Source organism: Euprymna scolopes, chromosome 25, assembly GCF_053919585.1.
Source record: "Euprymna scolopes isolate OS-2025 chromosome 25, ASM5391958v1, whole genome shotgun sequence".
Classification (NCBI taxonomy): Eukaryota; Metazoa; Mollusca; class Cephalopoda; order Sepiida; family Sepiolidae; genus Euprymna; species Euprymna scolopes.
This window is the reverse complement of record NC_136506.1, coordinates 60,029,530-60,055,142: the sequence shown is the minus strand read 5'-3', so window position 1 is coordinate 60,055,142 and position 25,613 is coordinate 60,029,530. Positions and strand designations below refer to the sequence as shown.

General features: G+C 27.1%; 1 protein-coding gene across 3 annotated transcripts in view; it reads left to right on the top strand.

The window, feature by feature from the left end:
- Positions 1-25,613, top strand: part of LOC145247372 (organic cation transporter protein-like) — a 255,075-nt gene that overhangs the window by 108,673 nt on the left and 120,789 nt on the right. For 2 of the 3 annotated variants that reach the window (XM_080109053.1, XM_080109054.1), the window contains 4 exons: positions 13,046-13,105; positions 14,225-14,444; positions 15,651-15,754; positions 16,199-16,353. In XM_080109053.1, coding sequence (XP_079965179.1) covers positions 14,241-14,444; positions 15,651-15,754; positions 16,199-16,353 — 463 coding nt within the window. In that variant the 5' untranslated portion in view covers positions 13,046-13,105; positions 14,225-14,240. The remainder of the gene's footprint in view (positions 1-13,045; positions 13,106-14,224; positions 14,445-15,650; positions 15,755-16,198; positions 16,354-25,613) is intronic. The other variant, XM_080109052.1, reaches the window with a different exon arrangement.

The following is a 25,613-nucleotide window of genomic DNA, read 5'->3' as shown; positions in this document are numbered from 1 at the left end:
TGTGATTTCTATTAAAACAATTTTCGTTCAAAATTTTGGCCATACCTAAAACACGCTTGATATAAACGTAATCTTGAAAACATCTTTTTCTAATAATGAAAACTGTAAATCATATTCGGGTAAACAATATAAGAATTCTGTTTCTTATAAAAACATAATTTTCATCAGTTATCAACAAGAAAAATATACATTATGCGTATGCAGTTGGACATATCATTACTTTATCGATTCAGCAACTGCTGATCAACTTATTAACGTCTCTAACCAAAATGAATCACTCTCACAAGGGTCACGAGGGAGAAAGGAGGTTATCCTTATAAGTACGTATACAAGATTTACAGTGTGGGGCCATCTAAGAGAATAGTTATATGCATTAATTGATAATAATAAAATTAAACCCCAATTTTTTACCAAAATACAAGCCCATTAAGTGTTTTATTTCTTGTAAATTCAATTTGTACATTAGAAAAATGTTAGTCGTGTTTTATAATTGTGCTTTATTTTTGCTTTATCGTAAGTCTTGGATGTTGTTTTTAAATCTAAAACTCTAAATGAAATAAACTGAACTTTCTTTTGATTTTCGTTCCATTATGAAAATGTAATAATGTTTGCTCTTTTCTGTAAAGACTTGACGGCCTCTATAACTGTGCATGATTCTTTGTTGAAGTGTATAGTAATACAGTCGATAATTACTGAAAATGATGACAAAAGCATTAAATTGGACACACTTGTTTTCCAAGTGATTCTAATCAAATTTGAAAATCCAAAATGGTGGCCATTTTTAATTAGTGATTTTATTAGTTTTATTTTAAGATAACCCGACTGATTGCCCATTTTTCTAATAAGCTTTGCACTGATTAATAAGTGTTCCAATCATTTCACTGCTTCTCCAGTTGATTCTGCTCACAAATACAGTTGCAGATTGATGTGCATCGGTGCGGTTGCATCTTTACTTAAGCCTTTCTTACAGAAACACTGTTACTTCTCAACAGATCACTGCAATAAGTAGTTGCATTGCTTAACATCTCCATCATTTCTGTATCCATCATCATTCAGCAGATTGGAGAGAGCCTGATACGGAATATCTACACGTTTTGTGTTCTTTGATTGTGTCTGTGTGTTGGTGGAATTGAATTTTGTCATCCTTTTGCTTCATCTCATCTAATAGCTGCGCTTAATCTATTGTACATAATGAAGACATCCAACGGCTTCAGAATCCGCAATCCTGAATCAATGTTGAATGCCAGCTAAGAATGGTGTATGGTTCTGAAATATCTTAAAATGTGGCAGATTATGAATGCATTTCTAAGGAAAACGGACAATATTCAGTGATTGCATGAAAATGGTCCCTTTGGATATCTCAAGGCATATTGGTGAAACTACCTAATATACTTGAATCCATCCTATCGGCTCCTTGACTAAAAACGACTTCACATTTTTCAAGAGCTATTTTCTATAAGGATGTTATGTTGACCATTAATTCTCTCATCATTCATTGCATCTTTGATTCAAGTGTCATCTTCTACATTACGTGCGGTCCCTTCACTGTGTTCTTAATGACATGTTATCCGTTTGTAATGATTACTATGCTTGTCGTTTCTACTTCACACATCTGCATGAACAAGTGAAACAGCTTTGCCAATTACCTTTTGTCTTACTGCTTTCTGTTACTCTACTTCACATTCATTGTCCGCTTTTTTTTACATTATGGACTTGACTTCATGAAAATACATGAAAGACTACAGCTACCTGTACCCAGTGCCATAGTATTTCCATTTTTTCATACTCATAAAATTTCTTTAAAGTATACAAATGTCGGGCATCATGTTTGCATCTCTGATTAGACGTTCACTTACGATTCAATCATTCTAATCATTTCTCATGAAGATTTGCGCTATTAATGAGAAATGTAAGTTATGATGGATTCTCGTGTATGAAAAAAAAATTGAAAGGCACAATGTTCTGACAGAAGATGGAAAGTGTTGGATTAACTGAAAATCTTCTTTTAGAATTGTGTCCTTATAAAATCTCTCGGTTGTCTTCTCTTGTTTTAAGTAATGAATGAGTGTTTTCTTCGCTGAATAGTAAAAGGAACTTCTCTCGCTTTTCCATGAATGATTTTGCAAGTGATGTGTTGCTATAACTTCAGATGAGGATGCAATGTTCTTTGTGTCTAGTATCAACTGATCAGCTTATTCCTAGGCAATATGCCTATTTTACCTTTACAGTGGAAGATTTCTCCGCATCCAATGAATGCTAATGACATCAGCTGCTGTAGGTGGCATCTTTAATAGCAGATAGCATCTATCTAGTCTGCAGACTACATTCACTTATGTGCTACCTCCTATTCTATCAACACAATTTCTTTTGTCACCTTTGGCCGCCGTTATGCTGGTGTACTTGGTCAATACCAAGTGCAGATAATTCTCTTCTTCACTCTGAAATTCCCTGAACGCATCTGGATGTTGTTGCCCAATTGACATCATATGTCAGAGATAAGATTGTTATTTATAAAAAGTAAGGCACTAGTTCTGAAAATGCTACAACTATCTTTTTTAATGAACAAATACACATGAATAAGGTGAGCTTTATACACAACAATCGACACTAGAATAAAATTACACCCTTTCCTTCATTATTCACAATAATTTTCAAAGGTTGCGTATGTCAGAAAAAAAAACGACATATTTTCTTTCAAAGATGATCTTTACAAATATTGCAACATTTTTATCCAGGAAATATTAGGCGATGATCAATCGATACAGCATTGAATTCCTATTTACAATGCCTCCCCACGGGACAGTTAGACACCAGGGTCGTTTTTTAATGTGGAGAAAAGGAACAAAAATAAAAATTGTCTCCGTCGTGAAGGATTTCTCCTCCATTGACAGAGAACAAGAAACTGAAGTGTAGATCTGAAGAACAGATACTACACTTTGATCTTGACCTGAAGGCCAGATACAGCAGTTCACACAAGTAAGAATCGACGTTGTACGAAATAAGACCATTTTATTTATTTTCATGATGACACTGGTTCGGCCACTGCCTTATCATAATGTCTTTATCGAGCTCAAAGTCATAATTTCTGTATAAAACCTAAGCATGAATTTGATTATCGTGAATTTGTTCCTCTCATGCTCAGACTATTTTACTTGTATTTTATTTTTACTATAGCATACAGCGGTTGGTCAGCGGTTGGTCAGCGGTAAGGGTAGGTTTTTGTCCGTAGTTCGAGAAAGTCACTTTCTTACAAATTTTGCTCATGAAATTCTTCATCGTTGCAATATAGATTCATCAGTGTCTCTTCTGGCAGAATTGAGTTGGGTGATTAAGTCTTATTCCTTTATCTCCTGACAGACAAGTCTTGATACAGTCAGTGTTTCATGCAGTGTCCGTAAAACTAGCGTCCACGGTTAGGGGATCTATTCTCATACCATCCTTTTACCATGTATAACAGACACTTTGCTTTATGTGATACAATTAGGTTTTGGGGCGATATTCTGCACTTAATTCGGTCGCCCATCAGTGTCATAAGTATCGTGCAATCTATTTACCATCCAGATAATCATAGACAAATAACTATTGGCCAATCACATAGATTTGATTAGAATGACTTGAAGAACAAGTGTTTAAAACTTGTATGATTTGTCTGCTATCTCATACGTAATATTGTCAGTCTGTGGAGATTTTGAAAAGTTTGTAAGCAAATTTGAATCTAATCATAGAATTCAACCATAAAAAAGATTGATAATCTGACGTAATGTTTTGTCCGTCATCATCAGATGAGTCTCCCTGTTTTATGTTTCATCACTGACATGTTTGTGTTTGTGAAAATCTTTTAAACAAATCCTGCAGTGTGCAAACATGAAAAGATCATCCGCTAAAATGATTTAACGATGCATAAATGATTTAACGATGCATACTACAGCTCTACGTACTGTTATACTCCTCAGTCTGAAGATTTAAAAAATCGTCTCACAACCTAATTTACGTTATTTAGTCTATTTTTTAAATAATTTTTATTTCTGCTTTTTAATAATCTCATAAAATAACTAATTACACATATCGTCTTAACATTCTAATTACCGTAAATAAATATCAAATTGATATACAGGAACGACCAGACACATACATGCACATACACGCACGCATAAATACAAACACACGCGCACACATGATTTATTAACTAAATTGCTCACAACAAAAGCTTAAAAACGAATAAAAGTTTGCTACAATCAAAATAAATTAAGATATAAAAGTTATATTTTTAATCATTTTATAATTATTAATATTTTTTGCCATCGCACGTGTTTTTTTTTTTTAATTTTATTTTTATTTTTTGAAAACCTTAAAAAACGAAGAGGAAAATAATTTGAAAGAGATTCTTAAATTATATGTAACCATGGTGTATATGATTCCAAATGAATGCGTAAATAAGTACTTTGTGTATTGGAATAAAAAAAAACTGGGGAATAATAAAGGTTATTTGTAAGAAAAATAATACGATAAAATGGATACTTTCGGCGTGTTAAAAATACTATGAAGAACATGAAGGTTAGTGTGTGTGGCATGAGTGAGAGAAAGAGGCAAGATTTGAAAAGTTGTACTGATAGGAGTTCAGTCGAACATGTGTGACTGGAAACGATGGAAATTGCCAGTTTCCAAACATTTTGCGTAGATTCTACGCCTCGTCACGGTCTTACATGGGAAGGCGTACCATCCACGCAAAGACATCCTTTTGTCAGCAGTCCTTAAGACAGTGAGGCCTCAACGTCGAGTCATGGCCAAATATGCAACCACGTTCATTCGCGACCTGAATCATCCTTCGGTATTCACAAATGATTTTGAAGCTTTTATGCTTATGAAGTAAGTTATTGTTAGAATTTAAAAAGACGCTTCATTTGTGCTGCTCAACAAAAAAGAATCAAGAATAAAACAGTTGCATTGATGAACTGTAGTTTCTTTCTTTAAGAAAATTTATCTTCTTTTATTTTCGTTATGGATGAGTTTAATAATGCACATTAATAATACAATAAAGGGTGTGTATTTTCTTTAAAAGATAATCTTTACAAATTTTAGAAATAAATATTTATAAATGTAGAAATGTTAGAGAAGTCGGCAATAGTTATTAATTAGCGTTGGAAAAGGTCACTTTTTCACAAAAGACCACTGGGATGAATTTTATTGTAAAATGGCAATGATTTTTTTTCTGGCTAATTATACATCAAAATCATTTTCATGTTTTTTTTTTTATCAAGAAGAAAGGAACACTTGCAAAACTGAATAATTATAAAAAGATAAAATGTAAAAATATATCTTTAAAAAATTTATTGAAAAAAATTTATTTTGATTGTGGTCACCTTCGCCCGTCTTTTCGTTTTTGTTTTTAGGACTACACTATTGTCCAGAGAACCGTTGTCCGGTAGGGTTTCCGATTAATCAATGATTGTACCTTGTTCATACGAATATACAGCTTGACTTCTTAAAAAAAAAATCGAAGTTTAAAATTTTCCATTGTTTTCAATTAAAATTAATTTCACGTTGGTAAAACAAAATGCAACTACTTTATAAGTTAATGTAAGAAAATATTGAGACATGAATAAAAATGAGGTTTGTGTAAAAAATATTTTTTATATTTGTGTGTTTTGTTTTGTCTTGTTTTTATTTGTTTTGTATTATTTTCTGTTTGTTTTATTTCTTAATTAAAAGTGATCACTATTACAAGAGAATATTCTTTTCAATAGTTTGACTCGAGTATATATCAGTTAATATCTTATGTTTTTAGATAGTGATGTAGTTCTCGATTGGTTAACTGCGTCTAATTGTGTCGGATATATACTCGAGAGTCAAAACAATAAGAATATTCTCTTGCCATAGCCTTAGTGATCAAACATGAACATTCATTAGACTATAAGAAAATGAATTCACATTCATTAGACTATAAGAAAATGAATTCACATTCATTAGACTATAAGAAAATGAATTCACATTCATTAGCCTATAAGAAAATGAATTCACATTCATTAGACTATAAGAAAATGAATTCACATTCATTAGACTATAAGAAAATGAATTCCTTAAAAGTAAACTTTTTCATAATTACAATTTTGAAGATTTAATGTTAATATTTAGTGTTTTGTTTTGTGTGTGTATGTGATTCATTGTATGTGTCGGTTATTATACGATATAATTGCTTACGTGCACATTCTCATTTCTGAAGTTGTACAATATTTTTTGTCTCCATAAAACTCTCCTTACCTAAAACAATATATGAATAATTGAATCTACTTAGTGTTTGAACTTGTTTTTATTTATTTAAACTTGAAAAATAACCCTAACGTGAAACACACTTTTTGTTTTTAGTGAAAGGAGAAAATAGAAGTTGAATTTCTTTGCTTTTTATTAAACAAAAAATCCAAATTCTATTTTCTCCTTGCACCTTTGATTGTATTTTGCACAACATGAACCGCAAAAATGTGTTCATTTTGTCAACTTTTTCAATTTGTTCTGAATTAACTACAAATATATTTTATCGTTAATGTCAAAACCATAAATTGGTGATTTACTAATTTGAAAGCATCCATTATTTACACTGAAATGGATTCCAGAATTACCCCTAGATAATTTATTTTTACTTAAATGCATATTTTTGTAATAATATTAAATTATTTTTACGCTAATGTTAAATAATTTATTTTTACTTTAATGCATATTTTTGTAATAACATGAAATAAGTAAGTTTCTTATAGCAAATTTTCGGACATATGAAAACCATTGAATAACAACTCGTCATTTGTGAAAAGTAAAATATCGCTTTCTAGAAATTTCGACAAAATGGCAACGAATATAAGTTTAAAATCATTAATATGTAATCAAAGGAGACAGACGCTCTCTTTATTAAATGAAAACAAAAAACAGGTGTGTGATAGAGAGGTTATCTCCGTTTTTAGGCTTATTTCCATTGCCGTATTGTTAAAAACTCTCATAAACTATATTGGATTTTTTCCGCGTACCAATCAAATTGTTATATTTTTTTTAGTGAAGCATAATTTTAAGTCAAAATAAGTTTCTTATGGTTAAAAGGTCAAAAGCCATTTAATCGTAAATTATTAGCACTGTTAAACTAGTCATCTTCTCTACTTATGGGAAAACATTCTTTATGAAAATAATGAGCCAAAACTAACCTTTTCTTGTGGGAAGCAACAGGATGGCGGTATGATTATATATATATACATAATTTCTACTCGCCGATTCCTTCCTTGTAAATTAACAACGAACTGTTATAAAAACAAGAAATCGCCCCGCATCCTTCTATATTTGATTCTCGCAATAAATAACACGGTATTTTATTTTTTGAATGTTTAGATTTCTACAACTGATTTAAGCAACATTTGCATTGCTGAATCAAATAATTGCTGAATCAAATAATTGCTGAATCAAATAATTGCTGAATCAAATAATTGCTGAATCAAATAATTGCTGAATCAAATAATTGCTGAATCAAATTATTGCTGAATCAAATAATTGCTGAATCAAATAATTGCTGAATCAAATAATTGCTGAATCAAATAATTGCTGAATCAAATTATTGCTGAATCAAATAATTGCTGAATCAAATAATTGCTGAATCAAATAATTGCTGAATCAAATAATTGCTGAATCAAATTATTGCTGAATCAAATTATTGCTGAATCAAATAATTGCTGAATCAAATAATTGCTGAATCAAATAATTGCTGAATCAAATAATTGCTGAATCAAATTATTGCTGAATCAAATAATTGCTGAATCAAATAATTGCTGAATCAAATAATTGCTGAATCAAATTATTGCTGAATCAAATAATTGCTGAATCAAATAATTGCTGAATCAAATAATTGCTGAATCAAATAATTGCTGAATCAAATTATTGCTGAATCAAATAATTGCTGAATCAGGAAATGGCATCCGTTTCTCTCCATCAGGTCAGGTTTTAGTGCTAAATTGATTTTTTAAAATCAGATCTTGTGACAAAATTGATTACATTTTTGTGGTATTATCAGCTGATTTTTGTCAACATGTATCACCCGAAGTATTTTTAAGAGAAATGAATGTTTTGCTAACCACATATATTGATTACCTGATAGAAACATCGATTACTGTAAACGGAATGAGATAAAGCTAAGGACACATAAATCACATGTTGCTTCACGATTTTCCAATTTTAGGGTTTGAACTTCTGTTTCTTCGAACGCATGGAATGCACAGCGACAGAGAAGTCTGTATTCAGATTCCAATAGTAGTCGGCCATTATGACTGTCCCAACGACTCTGATATCTGGTATCAATCTCTTTCAGGTCCTCGTGGACTCTCTCCCCACCCCACTCGTCCCTCATTGAACCCAGGTTTTCAGAAAACTGGTTCATATGTGAAAATAGTGCATTCTGACGCTCATATTTCAGTCCAGGTTTCTGTAAGCAACCGGCATGTTAAGTGGCCTTATTGTTGCCGAGAAAGTTCTTCATTACCAGAACAAATACCTTTCACGCTTTCAGTTCCATTCCATTTCGTTTATTGAGTTGATGAGTTGTCAGATCTGAAAATTATCAACGATACCAGGTTTCAACTTCTCCATGATAAATCCTAGAAAAACCTGCCACAAGTGAAGCAGTGGCCATCCTTGTCGAAAGCCTCGATGAACTGCTTGATTAAGCCAAGCTTGATGTGCAGCGCTGGGAAGAGTATTCTGTTTCTGCCCACCAGAGGGCCATTGATGGCGTTCCTTTCTTTGCAAGGCACCAATTCCTTTTGCACATGCCAGTTCTTCTTCGTGTAATGCTGAGCATTAATTTTGGAAGATTTCGAGGTTTTATAACTTCAAGATGACCCCTTTTCGACATAATCACCCAGAACTATCGGACCTAAATAATTCTTGTCATTAAAATGATCATTTTCAATAAGAAATATCCTATCAACTTCTTAAATGCTTCACATACGTATGCATGTGAACAAAAATGTAAAAAAACGTCATGTGTTCATAGCCCCAAAAAACTGACCTGATTGAACAAAACGAATGTGAGTTTTGGATTCAGCGCATCAGATTCGTCCTAAATCAACTGAAAAAAAATACAGGCAACAAGTTGCCAAGTATGATTGAAGTAATGCATGATTGAAGTGATAAATATTAATCATAAATTCAGATCAATAAATGGGAAAAGTATTTAATTTTATTGGCCATCATTTTATCCAATTACCCTGTTTCAACTGAAATTTCCGATTTTTAGATTAAAACGTTGGATTTGTAATCATCATTTTTTAAAAAAGATTTTAAAAAAATAAACATCATTTTTTTTAATAGTTTCACTTCACTGAACCTTTTTCTCTATTTGGTCTTCGGGCCTAGATTTTTATTTTTGTACATATTTTGGAAGCTGGATTTTCTCGACATTAACAACGGATCTTGTTGGGAGGGGAGTACATAAATAGGGACATTTGTGAAAGCAATTCTGTTGGCGAATCTCCTTTGTTCATTTTATTTGAGCTTGGTTCAGCGGTCAGATGCTTTCAGTAAGTTTTCTATAAATAGTAATCCTTAGATGTAGTAATCATGATGAAAACTATGAAACAGGCTTATATATATTAGTAGTAAAATTCTTAAATACATAGATCCGGCGCTCACTGACATCTGCTTCCACTTTCAACTGCCATTTCGTTTGAATGGTTTTGTGCCTCAGATTTCTCATCAGACGTTTTAGTATGATGCTACATACAATTGAAGTGTGTGTGTGTGTGTGTGTGTGTGTGTGTGTGTGTGTGTGTGTGTGTGTGTGTGTGTGTGTGTGTGTGTGTGGTTATCTCGTCTTTTCACAAAAAAAAACGACAATTTGAATTTAATTCTCTTATCCATTTCACATTAATCCCTATCTTTTCACCCTCAGATGTGGACAACATTTCTATAAAATAAAATTACCACAACGCCATAAACTCACATACATTTTATACATTTATGAAATTTCATATAAATATTTCATTAATTGATTAATTTCAGGTGGACACAAAAAAACTACTCAAAATAAATAAATAAATAGAAACCAAACATTTGTAAATTTTATTTTCTCTAAAATATAAATACAAAAGTTAAAATTCTGGATAATTTCAATATTATTTAGTTTTTATCATTTGCATAAGATTTTTAGATTTTGTCCCCTTGATTTTATCAAAATTCCCAAGCTTTTCAAATCTATTTTCAAATGCTGTCCACATCCTTCCCAATCTTGTTCATGCTTTCTCAGTCATTTTCCATTTATCAAAGTCCGTTGTGTTGCCTGTGATCGTTTGGCCTTTCATTTTGCCTTCTTTCACAAAAAAATCATGATGGGCTGTTGTGAGGTGGTGGTAGGCTCAAGCATGTTACACATCAACTTTTTTTTCTAAATAAAACTGTGACACTTTACCACTGACTTTTTCACTGAGAAATTCAATAAGAAATTCATAAATTGGGACGACAATATGAAAGAAATTTGATTAAAGACAAAAACAAAATGTCCTGAAGCAAAAAATTGAAATACAAATTCATTTTTAAGTGATTTCTAATGATTTTCCTGGTCCTTATAGTTGGATGTAAACATTAGAGTTTGAAGACATCGTTGAGCTACCGTATCAAATTAGAACGGATCATGCAATTCATTTAAAAGTTATGAAAGCTCAACAACAGTCAACTTTTATTACTTTCGATATTTTTATTGCCTACAAACCCTGCGCGACCTTACAATAAAATGAATGTATTAAGTAATGAATAATGTGATAAATATATTAACGGTCTTAAATTATTGGAACTCAAAGTAAAAGAATTAGATTCCTACATCAAATACATGTTTTACAATGAATTTGAATTTGTCGAACTCATTACCGTTCTCAACACCATGTTTTTAAATTTTTATGACTTTTAATGCAAATAAGGCACTAAAGTATTTAAATATAATTAAATGTAATTAAAAGAAAAACGAATTTCAACTTGAAAATAAATACAAAATATATTTTCTTTAAACAAGTGAGAAATTTCGATTCGTTTTCTTTATATTAAGAGTGCGATAGATTCGATTTGAATAGGCGACAGAGAATTCGAATAAAAAAATGTAATTCGGGAAGCTCTCTATTCCAACTCAGAGATCTGAATGCAGAGGTGCTAACGGATTTAATAAAAGCAACTACAAACAATCACATTAGTAGTAGCGACTATTCGCCATTTGCAATTTAGAATCTGTGTTTAATTTCCCCATTCGGTGCTGATTGGTGCAAACATTTAACTTTCTTAATAGTTTGCCCAATCAGAAACCATTTCTCAGGCGAGTTGATCACGTCACAAAGGATTATAACACACTGTCAACAAGTCAACACGTTGCTCAGATCTACCCCAAACTTCTTTTTAGGACGCAACCAAATACTCACCCCCCCCCTCCGACCCAAACCGTTTGGGCCCTGAGTTAGACTCCGACAAGCCCTTAGCATTCATTAGATATATCTTATTGAACTCGATAACCTGTAATCAATTTCGAATTGAGTTTTATTTTAATCTCGATATAGATTGTTCTTATTTCGTCAATCATGAGTTCTTCTGCGTAGTCATGGCTAACAAGATGAGAACAAGTTATCTCCGTGGACCAAGTCGTGTTCGACATACTAGAAGGTTCGACAAGATGTACCAAAAGAAGATCGGAAGTTAAATCGGCCAAAAACGCTGTAAATGGAGCAACCAAGAATAAGAATCATCCAAATAATAAAACTATGTGCGGCAGAATCACGTGACACACCGGTTCTCGGCAGATCACCGAAGTTAAGCAAAGCGAAGTACGTCCAAGGATGGAGCACTGCTGCCATATCTGGGCAGGAGCTGCTAAAAACAGCCTATCCTGCCTTGACAGAGTACAAAATAGGCTTCGTGGCTTAGTGGGGGATGCCCTTTTCTCTTTGCTGCAAGTTCTCTCCCACATGAGAAACGTTGCGAGCCTGTCTTTGTTTTATCCTTACTTCCATGGTAAGTGCTCGTCTGATCTCCAATCTCTGCTCCCCCCTCGCTAATCTTTTACTATAAACACTCGTCTAGCTGAAACCACTGTCAAAAATTTTCCCCATTCTTTATCTGTACCGAAACCAAAACGTAGATTCCATGAGCAAAGCTTCTCTTTTATAAATGCACGCCTGTGGAACTCTCTTCCGTTTGCCTGTTTCCCACCTGACTACAACTTGGATGTCTTCAAGTCCAACATAAACAAATTCCTGATGAACTGCCCCCCTCTAATAAGACACTTTATCAAATCTCCAATACTAACGATTACTACGATACTATCCCATTGATTACTGTACACGCAATATCCTTCATCCCCGAGTGGCTTCTGGGCTTTGATAAGTGGTGACTACCCTGTAAAAAAAATAAAAAATAAATAAAAAATAAACGTTTATCCTGGCCATTTGGGAAGTCTAGGCGCTGTATGAATCTTCTGGGAAGGTTGGGTGTGGAACCAGCACTCTCACCCCGAAAAAAGAACTTCTCGTTACAAAAACATCTACAAAAGTTGTGGATGGCCTATGCTCCTTCAGGGGCTCAAGGCTATGGATGGAAATAATAAAACTAAAACTGTTTTGCTTGTGTTTGTCAACAAGTAAAACTTTTATTGTAATTATCACAGAAAAATCTCATTTGTAGTCATATTGATGTCAGCTTTGTCAGCCATTATCAGTCTGATTTATTTCAATTTGCGTTGCAACAATAACAGTTTCATACAGAAAAGCAAACAATAGGCGTCGAATACCAATAAACTGCAAATGCAGTGGAACGTTTAATGCAATTATAAGCCATCAATTTTTATGCTTCAAACATTTTTCACTTTTGACTTTTTGTCTCAACTCAAATTTCTTGTACAACTTCGCTGTTTGTCATTAGACCGCTACAGCAACTGTGGTGACGTGAAATCATGCTCAACTGTCACGTGATATCGGAAAAAAAAGTTCTTGCTCTTCGTTTAAATGATTCCCAAGAACAAAATGAATATTTCTTTTTTGTTTTGTAGATTTCATCTCATCTGCGGAATCGGGACTGGGCGCAGAGTCAATGGGAGAAAAGTCAATTGGTATATATTTGACCTGCTTTGAGTACGATTTCGTACATAAATCATAAAACTTAATTTCAATAGATTAAAAAAAAACATTGTTGTTCTCACAGAAACGTAGGTTTTTATTTCAGGATTTTTTTTTTATATCTCTTTGCTCAAAACAATATTTTTAAATTACCAATTCTTAAATGTTTCGTTTATATTTTTTTCTTTCTTTTTCCATGTTTCATATTTTATATCTTACTTTTTCTTGTTTAATAACATCCTTTTCTTTCTCTTAGTTTAATTAAGAGAAAACAATTTTGTAACCTATTCGCGTGTATATATATATATACATATAATATATAAAACATATATGTAATATATGTTTTATATATATGTATATATCCCTGTGTATTTATTTAAAGCAAATTTACACACTCATGCATACACACAAGAAAACCATTAAAAGTTCATGTATAATGTACGTGTTTTCATACCGACATACTGTGTTATACTAACAAATCATTAACGACGAAAATGATTTGGTATTATTCAATAAATACCAATCTTAACCTTGTATTTATTTGATTTGAATTACTTTTCAACAAAATTCAAATATTTGAGCCAAACAAATATTCTATTTTTTAAACTATATCAACCAGTTTTCTCTTTTTGTCTGTCAGTATATTGTGCCTACATTTGCTAATATTTTCGTACATCACAACTGAACAGTTTTGCTCGAGTCCGACCGTCGTTTGTATGACGACGATTTAAAGTATTTTTTTTATTTATACCAACGTTCATTAAATGTCGAAACAATTCAATTGCTCCATTCATTCTATTCATAGACTTGAATGGATTTCTATTCGACATCTGAATAGCATTTATTCTTTAAACATTTACAGTTTTAGTATTACTTATCTATTGCTTATTAATTATTTGAAATGATCCCTTGCTTATGTTTGCACAATTTCGCGGTTTCTTCTAAAAAATACCCGGGAAAATAAGATGCAAAGTTTCTAATCGTCTTGTGCGATGAGAATGAGTTTCTTTGATTCTGAAAAAAATTAAATTTGTTCAAAAAGATTCTCCTAAATATTAACTTTACCAATTCTTAGCATGAATGCATTTTTAAACTGGATGCATTTTTCACAGATGCGCAATTCCTGGTATGAAGGATGACACTTACAAAGTGCAAGGAGATGATCATTTGGCGGCCATCAACGCGACAATACCACAGCATATGAAACATGACGAGATATATTATGACCGTTGCCACATTTATAACGAGAGTTCAAATGGCAATCGCTCATTGGTCAGTTGCGATTCGTGGGTTTTTGACACATCCATTTTTGGAACTTCAGTTGTTGAAGAGGTAAGATATATCAAACAGATTTCGTTGATTGAAACCTAAAGTGTTGCCATTCGTGGCTTTTCTTTTCCTCATTTTTTAATATTGAGCCATCAAGGTCAAAATCACTGCATGATAATCTAATTGAGTTGAATGATGATTTCTGATTAATTCTGTTCCTGGAAAATCTGTTTTTGGAAATGAATTACGTCATGGAAGTTCTTTGTAATTGTGGTAGAAGGCGAGTTCTTGTGGATGCCCTACAAAGTAGCTTTATCATATGCATACACTAGTATTAAGAAAAGAGGCAAAGATGCAGAATAAAATGATTTATCGGTGATGTCTGGTATTAATGACAAACTATGAAAATATTAGCAGTTACATAAGAGAAATAAATTAAAACTTGAATTTTGAACCAGTTTCTAATTCCAGTTTCTGCTTTCTTTAGCTAAAAAAAACACTCAATTCCTAGTTTAATCATAATAGTTACAAGGTTCTACCTTTATTTTTCGTAAAATAAATGAATACATGCATGAACACACACACACATCATATCATATATGTGCGTGTGGCGATAGATTATGCGACTCATCAATTAGGTTATAAGTGCTGTCATCAAACAAATACGGATAACCACAAAAAACACTTTGCTGCGGGAATATAGACGCCATTTTATCTTAAAACTGAGTTTAGCTATTGTCACATTTTGGTTAACTGTTTTAGGGTTTATCTACATTTTTTATTTGAACATTTAACTGTGAAAATTTGAGTGATTACTTCCATGTTTAATGTTATATTTTCAAAATTGACCTAGGTCAAATTTGAACCAGATATCTGTGTACCAAATTTGGTTGAAATCTTGAAAATTTAAATCTGATATCCGGAACGTTTTTGTTTTTGTTGTTAACGGAGGTAGTGTTTGATTAACACTTCTAAGGAGCCATGGCATAAAATTTCTTTTTAAATCTTCGAAATAGTTTTTCATGGTAAATAACTGATGATAACTGAAATAATATTAGGACTAGCGTGAATTCTTGGAAGTAAACTAATACAGTAATTATAATAAATTAATTGACTTACAAGAAAAATAGCTTCTCAACGAAGGACTTGAGATTATTTTTTTTAATATAGTTCTAACCGATGAAAAGCTCCCGGGTCTAGATTTTTCCTCCAGATTAATTATTTTGCTAACCTATTCATGTTAGTAAAATATTTTCTTTAATATTTCAGATGACCCTTGTTTGTGAAGACAGTATGTTGAAGTCACACAGCGTCCTCTTATTTTTTACTGGGGTCATGATTGGTGTTATTTCTCTTGGAAACCTTTCAGATTTGTAAGTAATTTATTTATCGATTGAGTCAATATATAAAATATATATCAATATATTACGGAGCATAAGAGCATAAAAAATGTTGATTGAGCTTACTATAATAATTTATAAAATATAAATTTTGAAAAAACAATGTCAGATTTTCACTGCTATAAAAAAAAATGTTATAAAAAATATCGCCCTGCTTTAAATAGTTGAACATTCACGTTCACCAAATCGGAAATATTTCATGGGGAAACGCTTTCATTTTAATCGTTTCAATCATTTTCTTTCGTTTTTTTTTCCCTCTCGTTTTTACATCTAGTTACAATTCGTAAATTTATTGAAATATTTATTAATTTGGGAAATATTGATACTAAAATAAAACAAGAATATTGGTACACAATAAAAATGGATTAATTCGATTTTTGTAAATGAAAAATATCTGATTATTTCTTTTCATTTTAGAATTGGACGAAGGACAGTTATGGCATATTCAATTTTACTGCAAGGAGTTGCTGGAATTGCTTCAGCTTGGGCAACCAACTACTACATCTTTTGTATTCTTCGATTTCTGACTGGAATAGGATGTTCCGGATCCTACATTCCTACATTTATTCTAGGTAAATTAATAAATTTATATATCCATTTTTATTTCTAGTAAATGTATATATCCACTTTTATTTCAAGTAAATTTATATGCTCACTTTTATTTCAAGTAAATTTATATAGCCACTTTTCTTTCAAGTAAATTTATATACTCACTTTTATCTTAAGCAAGTTCATATGCTCACATTTGCTGAAGGCAAATTTATATACTCATTTTATTTCAAGTAAATTTATATAGCCACTTTTATTTCAAGCAAATTTATATAATCACTTTTATTTCAAGTAAATTTATATACTCACTTTTATTTCAAGGCAAATTTATATAGCCATTTTTATTTCAAGTAAAATTATATACTCACGTTTATTTCAAGTAAATTTATATACTCACGTTTATTTCAAGTAAATTTATATAGCCACTTTTATTTCAAGCAAATTTATATACTCACTTTTATTTTAAGTAAATTTATATACTCACTTTTATTTTAAGTAAATTTATATACCTACTTTTATTTCATGTAAATTTATATACCCACTTTTATTGCAAGTAAATTTATCTAGCCACTTTTATTTCAAGTAAATTTATATACTCACTTTTATCTTAAGCAAGTTCATATGCTCACATTTGCTAAAGGCAAATTTATATACTCACTTTTATTTCAAGTAAATTTATATAGCCACTTTTATTTCAAGTAAATTTATATACTCAGTTTTATTTCAAGTAAAATTATATACTCACTTTTATTTCATGTAAAATTATATACTCACTTTTATTTCAAGTAAAATTATATACTCAGTTTTATTTCAAGTAAAATTATATACTCACTTTTATTTCAAGTAAAATTATATACTCACTTTTGTTTCATGTAAAATTATATACTCACTTTTATTTCAAGTAAAATTATATACTCACTTTTATTTCATGTAAAATTATATACTCACTTTTATTTCAAGTAAAATTATATACTCAGTTTTATTTCAAGTAAATTTATATACTCAGTTTTATTTCAAGTAAATTTATATACTCACTTTTATTTCATGTAAAATTATATACTCACTTTTATTTCAAGTAAAATTATATACTCAGTTTTATTTCATGTAAAATTATATACTCAGTTTTATTTCAAGTAAATTTATATACTCACTTTTATTTCATGTAAAATTATATACTCACTTTTATTTCAAGTAAAATTATATACTCACTTTTATTTCATGTAAAATTATATACTCACTTTTATTTCAAGTAAAATTATATACTCAGTTTTATTTCATGTAAAATTATATACTCAGTTTTATTTCAAGTAAATTTATATACTCACTTTTATTTCATGTAAAATTATATACTCACTTTTATTTCATGTAAAATTATATACTCACTTTTATTTCAAGTAAAATTATATACTCACTTTTATTTCATGTAAAATTATATACTCAGTTTTATTTCAAGTAAAATTATATACTCACTTTTATTTCAAGTAAAATTATATACTCACTTTTGTTTCATGTAAAATTATATACTCACTTTTATTTCAAGTAAAATTATATACTCACTTTTATTTCATGTAAAATTATATACTCACTTTTATTTCAAGTAAAATTATATACTCAGTTTTATTTCAAGTAAATTTATATACTCAGTTTTATTTCAAGTAAATTTATATACTCACTTTTATTTCATGTAAAATTATATACTCACTTTTATTTCAAGTAAAATTATATACTCAGTTTTATTTCATGTAAAATTATATACTCAGTTTTATTTCAAGTAAATTTATATACTCACTTTTATTTCATGTAAAATTATATACTCACTTTTATTTCAAGTAAAATTATATACTCACTTTTATTTCATGTAAAATTATATACTCACTTTTATTTCAAGTAAAATTATATACTCAGTTTTATTTCATGTAAAATTATATACTCAGTTTTATTTCAAGTAAATTTATATACTCACTTTTATTTCATGTAAAATTATATACTCACTTTTATTTCATGTAAAATTATATACTCACTTTTATTTCAAGTAAAATTATATACTCACTTTTATTTCATGTAAAATTATATACTCAGTTTTATTTCAAGTAAAATTATATACTCACTTTTATTTCATGTAAAATTATATACTCACTTTTATTTCAAGTAAAATTATATACTCACTTTTATTTCAAGTAAAATTATATACTCACTTTTATTTCAAGTAAAATTATATACTCACTTTTATTTCAAGTAAAATTATATACTCACTTTTATTTCAAGTAAAATTATATACTCACTTTTATTTCAAGTAAATTTATATACTAACTTTTATTTCAAGTAAAATTATATACTCACTTTTATTTCATGTAAAATTATATACTCACTTTTATTTCATGTAAAATTATATACTCACTTTTATTTCAAGTAAAATTATATACTCAGTTTTATTTCAAGTAAAATTATATACTCACTTTTATTTCAAGTAAAATTATATACTCACATTTATTTCAAGTAAAATTATATACTCAGTTTTATTTCAAGTAAAATTTTTATACTCAGTTTTATTTCATGTAAAATTATATACTCAGTTTTATTTCAAGTAAAATTATATACTCACTTTTATTTCATGTAAAATTATATACTCAGTTTTATTTCAAGTAAAATTATATACTCAGTTTTATTTCAAGTAAAATTTTATACTCAGTTTTATTTCAAGTAAAATTATATACTCACTTTTATTTCATGTAAAATTATATACTCAGTTTTATTTCAAGTAAATTTATATACTCAGTTTTATTTCAAGCAAATTTATATACTCACTTTTATTTTAAGTAAATTTATATACTCACTTTTATTTTAAGTAAATTTATATACCTACTTTTATTTCATGTAAATTTATATACCCACTTTTATTGCAAGTAAATTTATCTAGCCACTTTTATTTCAAGTAAATTTATATACTCACTTTTATCTTAAGCAAGTTCATATGCTCACATTTGCTCAAGGCAAATTTATATACTCACTTTTATTTCAAGTAAATTTATATAGCCACTTTTATTTCAAGTAAATTTATATACTCAGTTTTATTTCAAGTAAAATTATATACTCACTTTTATTTCATGTAAAATTATATACTCACTTTTATTTCAAGTAAAATTATATACTCAGTTTTATTTCAAGTAAAATTATATACTCACATTTATTTCATGTAAAATTATATACTCACTTTTATTTCAAGTAAAATTATATACTCACATTTATTTCATGTAAAATTATATACTCACTTTTATTTCAAGTAAAATTATATACTCACATTTATTTCATGTAAAATTATATACTCACTTTTATTTCAAGTAAAATTATATACTCACTTTTATTTCAAGTAAAATTATATACTCACTTTTATTTCATGTAAAATTATATACTCACTTTTATTTCAAGTAAAATTATATACTCACTTTTATTTCATGTAAAATTATATACTCACTTTTATTTCAAGTAAAATTATATACTCACATTTATTTCAAGTAAAATTATATACTCACTTTTATTTCAAGTAAAATTATATACTCACTTTTATTTCAAGTAAAATTATATACTCACTTTTATTTCAAGTAAAATTATATACTCACTTTTATTTCAAGTAAAATTATATACTCACATTTATTTCAAGTAAAATTATATACTCACTTTTATTTCAAGTAAAATTATATACTCACTTTTATTTCAAGTAAAATTATATACTCACTTTTATTTCAAGTTAAATTATATACTCACTTTTATTTCATGTAAAATTATATACTCACTTTTATTTCAAGTAAAATTATATACTCAGTTTTATTTCAAGTAAAATTATATACTCAGTTTTATTTCAAGTAAAATTATATACTCAGTTTTATTTCAAGTAAAATTATATACTCACTTTTATTTCATGTAAAATTATATACTCACTTTTATTTCAAGTAAAATTATATACTCACTTTTATTTCAAGTAAAATTATATACTCAGTTTTATTTCAAGTAAAATTATATACTCACTTTTATTTCATGTAAACTTATATACTCACTTTTATTTCATGTAAATTTATATACTCACTTTTACAACTACAAACTAATAGCCTAACTTATCAAGCATGTGAAAAATTTTAATTACACAATAGATCTACCACTCCCTTAATAATGAGTCATTTCCCAGGGAACAGAAAAACCATATGAGAAACTTTATTACCACCATGAGTTTGAGTGATTAAAGCATTTTTGTTCTCACGGAAACAAGTTTTTATTTCAAGATGCTTTTATATCTCTCTGCTCAACACAATAATTTAAATTACCAATTGTTTTGTTTACACTTTTCTTTCTATTGTTCATGTTTCATAAAATTCCTTACTTTTTCTCTCAGTTTAATTAAGAGAAAACAATTTTTTGTAATCTATTTTGAATATGCATTGGAGCAAACTTTTAAGAAAAAAATTATTAAAAAAACAGAAAATTTTCTAATGGTCAACAATTGCGATGATTGGAGTTTGTTGTCAAAACGTCATAGGAATTCTCTTCGTTTGACACACTGAACGGTCAAATCTCGTCGTAAACATGTGAATACATATCTAATTAAAGTATTTGTGAAAAACGATCTTTTAAGTGATGCATTTTACTTCAACGCTTGTGATAAGCAAATCGAGTAAATCTTGATCGTGATATGCGTAACCAAAAGAAGCGTTGATTACGATTGCGTATGCGATCCTGTCAGCTTAATCTCAGCTGTTGACGTCATGTTAAGGTGATTGTAGTTGATGTTCTCAAGATGAGAATCAAATTTCAATTGAATGCAGGCACTTTCATGGCACTCAGACGATTTGAACAACTATAACCACAAGAAACTACAAATGTACACAGTAAACATTCTAAAGGAGAAAGTATATCGTTCGATCATATTAATATTGGTTGATGGCACCGGAAGTCAGCATTGTTTGTTAATTATGTACTCTTTATCAGAGTTGCTATTTCTGACAGAAGAGGTGCTTAGGGAGGTGGGGAGGGAATAAAGTTGTAAAGAAGGTGTCCCTCTATGGGAAATAATCCTACATTAATTTTTGACGATTTAGCAAACAAAACTAAATATTCATACAATAATAATTTTTGATGATTTATCAAACAAAACTAAATATTAATATAATAATAACTTTTGATGATTTATCAAACAAAACTAAATATTCATATAATAATAATTTTTGATGATTTATCAAACAAAACTAAATATTCATATAATAATAATTTTTGATGATTTATCAAACAAAACTAAATATTCATATAATAATAACTTTTGATGATTTATCAAACAAAACTAAATATTCATATAATAATAATTTTTGATGATTTATCAAACAAAACTAAATATTCATATAATAATAATTTTTGATGATTTATCAAACAAAACAAAATATACATATAATAATAATTTTTGATGATTTATCAAACAAAACTAAATATTCATACAATAATAATTTTGATGATTTATCAAACAAAACTAAATATTCATATAATAATAACTTTTGATGATTTATCAAACAAAACTAAATATTCATATAATAATAATTTTTGATGATTTATCAAACAAAACTAAATATTCATATAATAATAACTTTTGATGATTTATCAAACAAAACTAAATATTCATATAATAATAATTTTTGATGATTTATCAAACAAAACTAAATATTCATATAATAATAACTTTTGATGATTTATCAAACAAAACTAAATATTCACATAATAATAACTTTTGATGATTTATCAAACAAAACTAAATATTCATATAAAAATCATTTTTGATGATTTATCAAACAAAACTAAATATTCATATAATAATAATTTTTGATGATTTATCAAACAAAACTAAATATTCATATAATAATAACTTTTGATGATTTATCAAACAAAACTAAATATTCATATAATAATAATTTTTGATGATTTATCAAACAAAACTAAATATTCATATAATAATAACTTTTGATGATTTATCAAACAAAACTAAATATTCATATAATAATAATTTTTGATGATTTATCAAACAAAACTAAATATTCATATAATAATAACTTTTGATGATTTATCAAACAAAACTAAATATTCATATAATAATAACTTTTGATGATTTATCAAACAAAACGAAATATTCATATAATAATAATTTTTGATGATTTATCAAACAAAACTAAATATTCATATAATAATAATGTTTGATGATTTATCAAACAAAACTAAATATTCATATAATAATAACTTTTGATGATTTATCAAACAAAACTAAATATTCACATAATAATAACTTTTGATGATTTATCAAACAAAACTAAATATTCATAAAATAATTTTTGATGATTTATCAAACAAAACTAAATATTCATATAATAATAACTTTTGATGATTTATCAAACAAAACTAAATATTCATATAATAATAACTTTTGATGATTTATCAAACAAAACTAAATATTCATATAATAATTTTTGATGATTTATCAAACAAAACTAAATATTCATATAATAATAATTTCTGATGATTTATCAAACAAAACTAAATATTCATATAATAATAATTTTTGATGATTTATCAAACAAAACTAAATATTCATATAATAATAACTTTTGATGATTTATCAAAAAAAACTAAATATTCATATAATAATAATTTTTGATGATTTATCAAACAAAACTAAATATTCATATAATAATTTTTGATGATTTATCAAACAAAACTAAATATTCATATAATAATAACTTTTGATGATTTATCAAACAAAACTAAATATTCATATAATAATAATTTTTGAGGATTTATCAAACAAAACTAAATATTCATATAATAATAACTTTTGATGATTTATCAAACAAAACTAAATACTCATATAATAATAACTTTTGATGATTTATCAAACAAAACTAAATATTCATAAAATAATTTTGATGATTTATCAAACAAAACTAAATATTCATATAATAATAATTTTTGATGATTTATCAAACAAAACTAAATATTCATATAATAATAACTTTGGATGATTTATCAAACAAAACTAAATATTCATATAATAATAACTTTTGATGATTTATCAAACAAAACTAAATATTCATATAATAATAATGTTTGATGATTTATCAAACAAAACTAAATATTCATATAATAATACCTTTTGATGATTTATCAAACAAAACTAAATATTCATATAATAATAATTTTTGATGATTTATCAAACAAAACTAAATATTCATATAATAATAACTTTTGATGATTTATCAAAAAAAACTAAATATTCATATAATAATAATTTTTGATGATTTATCAAACAAAACTAAATATTCATATAATAATTTTTGATGATTTATCAAACAAAACTAAATATTCATATAATAATAACTTTTGATGATTTATCAAACAAAACTAAATATTCATATAATAATAATTTTTGAGGATTTATCAAACAAAACTAAATATTCATATAATAATAACTTTTGATGATTTATCAAACAAAACTAAATACTCATATAATAATAACTTTTGATGATTTATCAAACAAAACTAAATATTCATAAAATAATTTTGATGATTTATCAAACAAAACTAAATATTCATATAATAATAATTTTTGATGATTTATCAAACAAAACTAAATATTCATATAATAATAACATTTGATGATTTATCAAACAAAACTAAATATTCATATAATAATAACTTTTGATGATTTATCAAACAAAACTAAATATTCATATAATAATAATGTTTGATGATTTTTCAAACAAAACTAAATATTCATATAATAATACCTTTTGATGATTTATCAAACAAAACTAAATATTCATATAATAATAATTTTTGATGATTTATCAAACAAAACTAAATATTCATATAATAATAACTTTTGATGATTTATCAAACAAAACTAAATATTCACATAATAATAACTTTTGATGATTTATCAAACAAAACTAAATATTCATAAAATAATTTTTGATGATTTATCAAACAAAACTAAATATTCATATAATAATAACTTTTGATGATTTATCAAACAAAACTAAATATTCATATAATAATAACTTTTGATGATTTATCAAACAAAACTAAATATTCATATAATAATTTTTGATGATGTATCAAACAAAACTAAATATTCATATAATAATAATTTTTGATGATTTATCAAACAAAACTAAATATTCATATAATAATAATTTTTGATGATTTATCAAACAAAACTAAATATTCATATAATAATAACTTTTGATGATTTATCAAACAAAACTAAATATTACTATAATAATAACTTTTGATGATTTATCAAACAAAACTAAATATTCATATAATAATAACTTTTGATGATTTATCAAACAAAACTAAATATTCATATAATAATAATTTTTGATGATTTATCAAACAAAACTAAATATTCATATAATAATAATTTTTGATGATTTATCAAACAAAACTAAATATTCATATAATAATAATTTTTGATGATTTATCAAACAAAACTAAATATTCATATAATAATTTTTGATGATTTATCAAACAAAACTAAATATTCATATAATAATAATTTTTGATGATTTATCAAACAAAACTAAATATTCATATAATAATAACTTTTGATGATTTATCAAACAAAACTAAATATTCATATAATAATAACTTTTGATGATTTATCAAACAAAACTAAATATTCATATAATAATAATTTTTGATGATTTATCAAACAAAACTAAATATTCATATAATAATAACTTTAGATGATTTATCAAACAAAACTAAATATTCATATAATAATAATTTTTGATGATTTATCAATCAAAACTAAATATTCATATAATAATAATTTTTGATGATTTATCAAACAAAACTAAATATTCATATAATAATAATTTTTGATGATTATACAAACAAAACTAAATATTCATATAATAATAACTTTTGATGATTTATCAAACAAAACTAAATATTCATATAATAATAATTTTTGATGATTTATCAAACAAAACTAAATATTCATATAATAATAATTTTTGATGATTTATCAAACAAAACTAAATATTCATATAATAATAATTTTTGATGATTTATCAAACAAAACTAAATATTCATATAATAATAATTTTTGATGATTTATCAAACAAAACTAAATATTCATATAATAATAACTTTTGATGATTTATCAAACAAAACTAAATATTCATATAATAATAACTTTTGATGATTTATCAAACAAAACTAAATATTCATATAATAATAATTTTTGATG